The following is a 10,672-nucleotide window of genomic DNA, read 5'->3' as shown; positions in this document are numbered from 1 at the left end:
GGCCAGACCCCCTGTATACTCAGAGCCCCGCCCCAAAATGTTTTCTTTGTTTCCATTTTGATCCCTAACTAGGGTTGCACCGAATCCACTATTTTCCATTTGGCCGAACCCCCAAATCCATTGAGAAAGATTCGGCCGAATACTGAACCGAATCCAAATCCATATTGCATATGCCAATTAGGGGTTGGAAGGGGAACATATTTTTACTTCCTTGTTTTGTGTCAAAAAGTCACGTGGTTTCCCTCTCCACCCCTAATTTGCATATGCAAATTCGGATTCCGTTCTGCCTGGCAGCAGGATTCAGCCGAATCCTGATGAAAAAGGCAGAATCCTGGCCGAATCCCGAACCGAATCCTGGATTTGCTGCATCCCTACCCCTAACTTATGTAGTTAAAATCCTGACTCCCTATGTATCCACAGATCTGTTCATCATGTTCTCCTTTACTCTTGTGAGAGTGTTTGCCCCTATCCTCCTTCTCTGCTAGTGATCCCCCCTCTCTCTCTCTCTCTCTCTGGCTCAGCACTTGGCTGCAGTTTGGGAAGTAGCAGATTAAGTCCTTTGAGCTGTATAAATGTGTAACGCCCAAACCTCCTTGGATTCCCTCAGAAATAGTGATTTTAAGGGAGTAATGTGCTTAAAGTAATGTCCCCATTGTTCTAACAGCCCCTGGCGTTTTTCCTGTTGTTGCCTCTGCAGTGGGATTTTGCTGTTCTCTTCAAAGGTTCACACTCACACACACACACACTCACACATACACACACACACACACACACTCATGAGGAGCACTGGGGGGACACCCTGAGCCCAGCTATGTGCTGTTTGTGCAGAAATGAATGCTTTGCAGGGGGAGCTTTGGAAAGTGTAGATAGCAGCTGCAGAGAAAGCCTCCTATCCTGCACAGTCAGCTCCAGGGAAGAGTAAAGCAGGCACAGGGCTGCACTGGGGAAGGAGCCTTTTTTTGGCTCATCATTGCCATGCTCAGCCCCCTGCCCACTGGCACCAGGATCACTGCAGCATCTTGCCAACCTGTTACATCCCTGGGATTCTAATTGTTTGGAGTCCTTGCGCGTCGCTCAGATTGGGGATTACACCGCTGGAAGAAGAAGCCCCTATTTATTAACTACTTTCAGTGGATTCCTGTACAAAGCATCCCAATGCCGTTGTCTTTGCTTTTCGCCCTTATCTTGGCAAACTTTTGCAGCCAAGTCCTTTCCAGCCAGAGTGGATCTATAAAGTCTCCGCGACCCCTGAGTCTAAAGAGAGATGGTGAGTAAATGGGACCTTTGCGCGCGCTACATGCGCCAGGGAGCGCAGCGGGGATTTAACAAGTCAGATGGCGCTGCTGCTGCTGCAGAGTCTCCAGAGAAACGTGTTTGTGCTGCTGCTGCTGAGTGTATTGAGCACGCTAGTCCCCAGGGAGTGAATTTTAAAAACTTCTAGCGCAACTTTTGGCTGCTTTTGTCCTATGCACCCGGTGCGCAAAAGCCATGATGGAAGGGGAAGGAGGGGGGTCTGTATTAATGGGAACAGCAAGAAAACTTTCCTTCTGGGTTCACTTGGGTCCATGAGGAGTAGATGAAATCTTTCCATTGTGAGTCACTAAGAAAAAGGAGAATCTGAAACTATGTTAACTATGTGAGGGGGTCTCGCCTGCAAAGTTCTCATGGTGATCAGGTTTCAGAGGTTCCCAGGTAATGTGTTACAGAAAGTTCTGCTCACACATAGTTGTGCCTGCTGTGGAACAGTGTGAGGTCTGAGCCCAGACAACTCTTGGCAGAAACAACTTTGCTCTTTGCACTGAATGGGATTTACTCACTGACTGTGACTGACTGTGATGGGCTACAAACTTGATCTTTTTTCAGAAGTGCGCTGGACTTTTAAATAATTCACTGGGTTCATGTGTTGACAACACACACTCCGTGTCAGCCCTCTCCACTGTGTTTATATCTGTGTGAGAAGGTGAAAGTGTGTGTTGGTGAGTATTGAGAGAGAGAGAGAGAGAGAGAGAGAGAGAGAGCACATGCACCATTGTAACTTCACTTCCAACATCCCAGTACAAAACTTAAATGTAGTTAATACAGAATGTAGGTAACGTTGACTGTAATGCTGGATGGACATCAGTTTTAATCTGCATCTTTGTCATTTAATTTATTTTTTCATATTTATTACTTGGTTATTGAGTTTATCTACAGCAGATATACAGACATACAAATAGGATAGATTTAGAGAGACAGACAGACAGACAGATAGATAGATAGATAGATAGATAGATAGATAGATAGATAGATAGATAGATAATAGATAGAGAGAGAGATAGATAGATAGATAGATAGATAGATAGATAGATAGATAGATAGATAATAGATAGATAATATAGATAGATAGATAATAGATAGATAGATAGATAGATAGATAGATAGATAGATAGATAGATAGACAGATAGATATAGACAGACATATAGATAGTAGAAAGATAGATGGATAGATGGATAGATAGATAGACAGACAGACAGACAGACAGACAGACAGACAGATAGACAGATAGACAAAAAAACAGACAGATATATACAGACAGACAGATTTATAGATGGACAGTGGAAAGATAGTAGACAGTAGATACTGTAGATGATGACAGATAGATAGTCATAGATAAATAGACAGTAGAAAGATAGATAGACAGACAAACAGATAAGATAGAATAGATACAGACAGACAGAAAATTTGATAGAAAGAAAAATAGGTAGATAGATAGATAGATAGATAGATAGATAGATAGATAGATAGATAGATAGATAGATAATAGATAGATAGATAGATAGTGATAGACAGACAGACACACAGGTAGGATAGACAGATATAGACAAACAAATAAATAGATAGACAGACAGACAGACCGACAGACAGACAGATGGAAAACTAGCCAATACATAGACAAGACAGATTTTGGCCTGGATCAATATAACTTCCATGACAGTCCAATTAGCCTTCGGCTTCGGCATGCTCCCACAATTCCCTTGGGCCATTTCCAAATCTACACCCGCTCATGCCTGCTTATGTGATGTCTAATGAGAGTGTTGCTAAACAAGTACCCCCAGTTACACTTGCAGGTTGTGTCCACAGAACCATTTAGAAGACAACTTGATCTTTTCACAGTCCCGCAGCAGGACGTAGCATTTGTGCACAGCTGGTCCCAGGAAAGTTGGAGAACAAACACATATCAGTTTTCGGTACAGTGCCACAAGGGATGCTGGTAGAACAGGTGCAGTCAGGGGCTGGAGGATCTGTATTTCATTAGGTTATCAGCATGACTTATAGGTAACTTTTAACGTACAGTTATATTTTAAAAAGTAGTTTTTAAGTGTCAGTATCACTTTAAGTCTGCATTGAGACAGGGGCGTGCCGCAATGAGATGAGCTGAGACGCTCGCCTCAGGCAGCAATGCCGGAGAGGTTAACAGGGGCGGTAAAAAGCCGCTCCTGTACCTTTAAGAGCCGAATTTCCGTTTTTTAAACCAGAAATTCTCGCTTTACTAATGCGAGATAGCGCTCTCCGCATTAGTGTTCCTGCCTCCCCTCCCGACAGGTAAGTCGGCGAGGGGGGGGGCGGCATTGCAGGAGCCGCCTCAGGCGACCCTTAGGTAAGGACCGTCACTGCATTGAGAGCATGTTATCAGCTGTGCCAGTTACAGGCCGGGGGGGGGTGCTCAGACCACATGGGACAACATACGCTATCATATATAAAAGCTGTAAATAACCTGTGAAATATCAGTATAAATGATGCTTTGTGATGCCATTAATCAGAATCAGTGATGTTATCTGTGTCACATGACTGTCTATAGGATATTGGAAGTCACCTGGGCAGTTTATGTGGCTATGGAATGACAGGGACTTCTGATATCTTTATATAATACACAGGATCCATGAATATCCATTAAATAATCAGTGCTCAGTGATGTCATTTGTCTCATGACTCACTGAAATGCTGGCCCGGATTTGTGGCAAGGCCAAAAAGGCTTCAGGGGTGGCATGCTGCCTAGCTACATCCAAATACTAGCACTAGAGACTGGCGTGCAGGAGATTTCAAAATCTCCCGCGTGTCTCCAGTGCAGTTCTATGCATGCAAGTGCTCACACATCACGTAAAGGAAGTGGACGAGTAAAAGACGTAGAGGGGAAGGGGAGGGGAGGGGACAGGGACGAGAAGGAGATGGAGAAGGGAAGGTGAATGGGAGGAGAAGGAGACGGGAAGGGGGCCGGGAGGAGAAGGAGACAGGGAAAGGGAGGGGAAGGGGAGGAGAAGGAGATGGGGAAGGGGAGGAGACGATGAGAAGAAGGGGAGGGAACAGGGAGGGGAGGAGAATTAGACAGGGGGGATGGGAAGGAGACAGGGGAGGGAATGGGGAGGAGAAGGAGACAAGGAAGGGGAGGGAACAAGGAGAAGGAGTAGGGGAGGGAACGGGGAGGGGAGGAGGAGACAGGGAAGGGGACGAGAAGGAGACAGGACTGAGAAGGAGATGGGGAAGGGGAGGGGACGATGAGAAGAAGGGGAGGGAACGGGGAGGGGAGGAGAATTAGACAGGGGGGATGGGAAGGAGACAGGGGAGGGAATGGGGAGGAGAAGGAGACAAGGAAGGGGAGGGAACAAGGAGAAGGAGTAGGGGAGGGAACGGGGAGGGGAGGAGGAGACAGGGAAGGGGACGAGAAGGAGACAGGACTGAGAAGGAGATGGGGAAGGGGAGGGGATGGGGGAGGGGAGGAGAAGGAGGCAGAGGAGCAGGCATGGAGGAGAAGAAGAAGGAAGGGGGGGATTGTTTTAGAGGTTTTTGAAACCAGGAATAAACTCATTTTCACTAAAACCACAAATTTCATGTTATTTATCAAATTTATTCACCCATCACTACTGTTGACCATGGACGAATGATTGCAGATGTAGTTCAACAACAGCAACGGTTCAAACAAACCTGCCACTGTATCTACTATTCTGCTGCAACTTCCCATAGGCCAAGAGTTGCAGAGACTTTTTTGGAAAAAAAGGACCAACATTTGGTCAAGACTTAAACAAGTTTCTGGTTTCATGTCTTAGGAAGCAAAGGTGTTTATCCTAAAACTAAGGGGCTTTTTAACTAACATTGTGATTTCTTGTTTTCTCCCCAATCAAATTTTTTCTCTAAAAATGTGTTTTTTCCATTTCTCTAAAACTCTAGATTGTAAAGTGTTAAAACCCCAACAAACTCCAATACAAAACTTCTCCAAGTAAAAGCAGTAGAGGTGCCATAGATGTCAATAAAAAGTATGAAAAAAAACAACCACTGAACAATGTGCTAAAAAATACAAAAATCTACATCCTTAGAAAACTAAAAAGATTTAGTTTTTCGGACAAAATTACTAGCAAAAAAAATCTCTGAAATTCTGAATGGCTAAAAAAGGTCCAATAGTAGTGCAGCTCCCATTGACATCTATGGCTGGAAGCCTATTGACTTTAATGCATTTTGACCAAATAGTCGAATGTATAAAAATTGTAGCTCACACCAAAATTTATGCACGTCAAAATTATTTTGAAGCCTGTTGACTTCAATGTGTTTTGTGAATTTTTCACCTTTTCGCTGTTAATTCGCAAATTTTTCGGCTAAGTGAAACGCCACAGATTCGCCCATCACTGGTCAACAATGTTAGGATAAAATGTTCTGCTATACTGTATATGAGCCTGTTTAGCCCTACATGACAAAGATGATCCTTTCCTAGTAATTTACTGCATGGGACTAGTTAATATTCGGGTGCCAGGATTGATGGGCCGCAGTTAATGTATCCCCTATACACAGCCAATGGCTGCCTTGTCTCTCTCTCTCTCTCTCTCTCTCTCTCTCTCTCTCTCTCTCTCTCTCTCTCTCTCTCTATATATATGTGTGTGTGTGTTACACCATGAATATCCTATATTACAACATAAATATCCTGTATTAGTGATGTCATCGGTTATAATCGGAGCTTAGTTATGTCATTTCTGTCACATGACTCACTGAAATGTGTGAATTATAATAAATAAAGTACCTCCTGTTGCAAAATAGGAGGATATTAGAAGTCACCTTGGAGTTCCATGACCTGTATAACCTCATACCGTCAACCTCATGCTTTTATATGGTCATGGAACTCCTTAGTAACTTATAATATCCTTATATTTTACAAGAGGGGGACTTAATTCACTATATATTTTTCTAATCTTCCTAACTCTGTTTACACTGGTATCTTTGCATAACTTTGTTTGCTCCAACACCGGTCTCTTTGCTATTTTTGTTTCCACCACTAACCCTGCATTTTAAGCAGGCCCAAATTTGTGGAGAGGCCACTAAGGCCCGAGCCTAGGGCGGCCAGATTTTAGGAGGTGACATGCTGCCAGAACCACACCCACATTGGGGAAGGGCATGAGATACAATAGTTTTTTACATTTCCTGTGCACTGATCCCCATTGCTCTGGTGAAAGGTTGAAGGATGAAAATTTGAGCAAAGATAAGGAATGGGATGGGGGTGACAAACGACAGCGGGCCTAGGGGCGCCTGCTAAGTCAATCTGGCCCTGCTGTTAAGTGCCCACTACTGTTCTAAGTGGCTGTATACGCAATAATGAAAGGCAGGAGGGGATGCAGGTATTGGCACTGGCCTAGCCACACGCCAGCAATGAATCCAACAATGAAAATAGCCAATACCTTCTTATGCATCAAACGGGGCGATCCCAAGCTTTATTCCATGGTGTTCTCAACACTGTTCACAAGATCATGTGTTGAACAGTGTTGAGAGCACCATGGAATAAAGCTTGGGATCACCCCATTTGATGCATAAGAAGGCTAAGTGGTTGTATAGCCAATATCACAAATTTTCAAGCCAAACTACTCATCTAATTGGCTGCATAGCCACAGCAATATATACAGACTGTGAAGACACGACTGTAAACAAAGTCATCATCTTCTCCGTATTTCTACACTTGTAGCTCCCACCCTTCCCAGCTATAGTCAGGTGATCCCACTGGTGTCTAATAAAAGGGCAGCCAAGTATGGAGGTTTACTTTGAAAGCAGCAAGTTAAGTTGCAGGTAATACCTAGTCCCTTTGTAAAATGTATAATGAAGCAATAGAATTCTTAATGAATCAGATAAAATTGAGCATAGGACTGGCCAGATATGGGATGACTTTGACGTAGTTGGCCAGCTTAAATATATTGCAATATATGGACAAACAATCCCTGTTTTGTTTAAAGGGTAAGGCATTTTTTAGTAGCAGTATGCACAAAATGTCGCTGTCTTAAATATATTGATAATGGGTTGAGTGCAGAGGACTCTTGTATTTGACTATATGTATTTTGTGGTCACAGCCTCATTGCACCCCCGCCTAATGGTTTTAAAAAATAGTGGTGAGCACAACTTTCCCTTGTCTCTTATTTTGGGCCAGTGTCATGGAACTTGCCCCTTTTGACATTTACTTTACTGAGTACTTGATCCTGACCTGGTCTATAACTACATGTGTATAACCCTTCCCTTTTTGGCACCTGTTTGATGTCCAGTAGTTCAAGTTGAAGCCTTCTTTTACTGTTGACCCAGTCTGGGGCCTTACTGTTTTACCTACCGTGAACCTCAGAACAGTTGATAAGTCTATGCTCTATACACAGTGGGCATGTTTCCTACAATATCACTTTTCATTTACTTTCCCTGTACTATTCTTTCTTTTCCTGTCCTAGCCTTGTGGTCCTCTATTTTTTTTCATGCTTTATTTCATGTGGTTCTGTGCTTAACATGGTCTTTTCTTCTTTTTTCCTCTCTATTTCTCCCTTCTGCTAATTAATGCCTTGACTATACCGAGTTCCTTGCATCTCTACTACTGCACTCACAGGAGCTGCTCAATAGGGATGTAGCGAACTGTTCGCCCGCGAACTAGTTCGCGCGAACTTCGACCGTTCGCGTGAACTTCAACCGTTCGCGTCCGCCGAATGTTCGCGAACGTTTGGGAACGTTCGCATTTTGAGTTCGCGTTCGATCGTTCGACCATTCGAATTCCTTCGACCGCTAAAAATCGAACGATTTCCATTAGTTCGAACGATTGTAAGCATTCGATCGAATGAAAAGCATTCGATCGAATGGCTTCGATCGTTCGATTCGAATGAAAATCCTTCGATCGAACGATTAAAATCCTTCGATCGTTCGAATCGAACGATTTTAGCGGGTGTTCGAAGTTCGCGAACTGTTCGCAAACGTTCGCATTTTTTGCCGGTGTTCGCGAACGGCGTTCGCGAACACCAAATGGGTACTACTCCCTACTGCTCAAACAGAAGTTTCAACATTTTGAGCACTGACTTTGCTCTTCAATTAAATTCATCTTTGTTGAGCCTTTTCTTCATTGAAAGGTTCTATGCCCTTTTCTGTGCTCTTCTAGGGTGACTTTGGTTTGTTTATTCTAATCTATTGTGCTGTTGTCCCATTTGCCATTAACATCAGCTCTATAAACATGAAATTTAACCCCCTTATTATCTGGGCATATCTGTTTTTTTCCATTCCCTGTTGTGAAACCTAAACCTGATATTTTATGCTCTTGGCAAAACACCTTGTGCCTGAATAAATCATACATCTGAATACAGTACCACCAATGATAATACAAATAGTAGCTCAGAATCACATAATTAAAGATAATTATAGGGTCAGTTATTTTCTCTTTTATCCCCTCCAGGTCTTTCTGTTCAATGAGATTCATTTCTTTTTGGCACAGATGGGAGAAAAGGTTTTCCAGTTTTTTTTTTATACAAAAGAAACTTTAGGGACTTTTTAGATGACGTAAAGCCAGTTTGTAAGTGGGATGGAGTTTCCGCCATCTCCCTCCGCACTACAGTAGCTTGGAATTTGTGGTCAAAATTAGCACTGTCCAACCTGAAACCCCCTAAGACAACTAAAAACAAAAATCTTTGGGACAGATGGGGCTGCAGCACCTTAATATACAACACCCAGGCTGGCACCAAGAGACGCTATGGTCTTGGATTTCAAGTTTGGTGCTGCAGTCACTGGGGCTTAAATTTTCATCCCGTTTAGTAGTCTTTTACCTACGTACAATAGTTAAAAAATGTAACTGGTAGCAGGTTGTATATCTTTCAAGTATATACCAGAAACCTGTAGCTGTCCTTATACACAGAATTTGCCTTTTGCACTTTTTTCAACATTTTTAATCTCAAAGGGACCATTTTGATGCTGGGGAGGAATGGCCATTCTGATTGGCTCTGCTGTTGGATAAAAGGAACATCTTAACAGCTCTTGCAGTCTTCCACCTTGCAAGAGTGCAGCACATTGGCATAAATAGATGTTACTGAGCCCCACAGGAAATTCTATTTAGGGCCCCAAAATATTGATAACTTGGCCTAGTCTGCCAAATTATATTAAAATGATCATTAATTAGGGCCTCACTGGGCCCCCTACAGTCCTGGAGCCCTCTTGTAATGTAGGGTCAGCTTTTTCTGTTTATGCCCCTGATGCAATCAGGTGGCTCACACGATTCTAGAAAGCCAACTCTGGCTGCCTTCATAATCGGGCAATGGTTCAGTTCCTGCTTCAGTTCCTGTTTTAGTTCCTGCTTCAGTTCCTGTTTCAGTTCCTGCTTCAGTTCCTGTTTCAGTTCCTGCTTCAGTTCCTGCGAGGGAAAAATAACTGCTTTATAACAATGTATCCATGCGTTTATTTATGAAGAGGGTAGCAGAAATCTAAACTGAAACTGCATGTTATGGGTTATTACCGGTGGAGATTTGGCTGCTTTTCCTTTTTCTATCTTTTCAGAACTGTTTCTAGATAATAGGTATTGCTCAGGAGCACTGCTCAATGGGTGGCCTCCCCCTTAAAGGTGTGGTCCACCCTTAGGTTAGCTTTTAATATGTTACAGGATAGCTAATGCTAAAAAACTTTTCAATTGTTCTTCATGTTTCATTCTTTATAGTTTTTGAATTATTTGCCTTCTTCTTCAAAACCTTTCCAGTTTTCAAATGGGGTCATTGACCCATCTAGAAAAAATAAATGCTCTGTAAGGCTACACATTTATTGTTATTGCTGCTTTTTGTTACTCCTCTTTCTATTCAGTTCCTCTCCTATTCATTTTCCAGCCTCTTATTCAAATCAGTGCATGGTTTCTAGGGTAATTTGGACATTTGCTGCCAAAAAAAAAACTAAATAAAAAAAAACACAACCCAATTGTTAATTGTCTCAGAATATCATGGGCTACATTATACTAAAAGTTATTTTAAAGGTGAACAACACTTTAACTCCGCCCATGAACAGGAGGTAAATACAGAGTTCCCAAATGCCTTACAACCACCAGCTTGGGGATGTGCCAGTTGATCCTCTCGGGCTGCGTTCAACTCAGACAGTGGGGTATACAGAAATGGGCACACCTGTTTGCACTCCATTTTTGGAAATTAGTTGTGCTAATGGGTGCTACACCCCATTGTCTCTTCTTCAATAAATACACCCAACAGGATAATTTTGGAATCAATTCCTGCCATAGGAAGATCAAGCATGCATGCCATACTCACTGCTTTTCTCATTGAATAATATAGAGTTGTTTTGATGCGTAAATGCAAGGGAATCACAAAACACACAGTTGCTCTTATCTGACGGCTATTGGCATCACTGGTCAGAAGCCTCCCATTCCATCAGCAGGCA

General features: G+C 42.8%; 1 protein-coding gene across 1 annotated transcript in view; it reads left to right on the top strand.

Moving 5' to 3' along the window:
- Positions 1-612: 612 nt before the first annotated feature.
- Positions 613-10,672, top strand: part of LOC108707572 (platelet-derived growth factor D-like) — a 144,799-nt gene continuing 134,739 nt past the window's right edge. The window contains exon 1 of the mRNA XM_041582683.1: positions 613-1,267. Coding sequence (XP_041438617.1) covers positions 1,156-1,267 — 112 coding nt within the window. The 5' untranslated portion in view covers positions 613-1,155. The remainder of the gene's footprint in view (positions 1,268-10,672) is intronic.

This window comes from Xenopus laevis, chromosome 2L (assembly GCF_017654675.1).
Source record: "Xenopus laevis strain J_2021 chromosome 2L, Xenopus_laevis_v10.1, whole genome shotgun sequence".
Classification (NCBI taxonomy): Eukaryota; Metazoa; Chordata; class Amphibia; order Anura; family Pipidae; genus Xenopus; species Xenopus laevis.
This window is presented reverse-complemented; position numbering and strand designations above follow the sequence as displayed.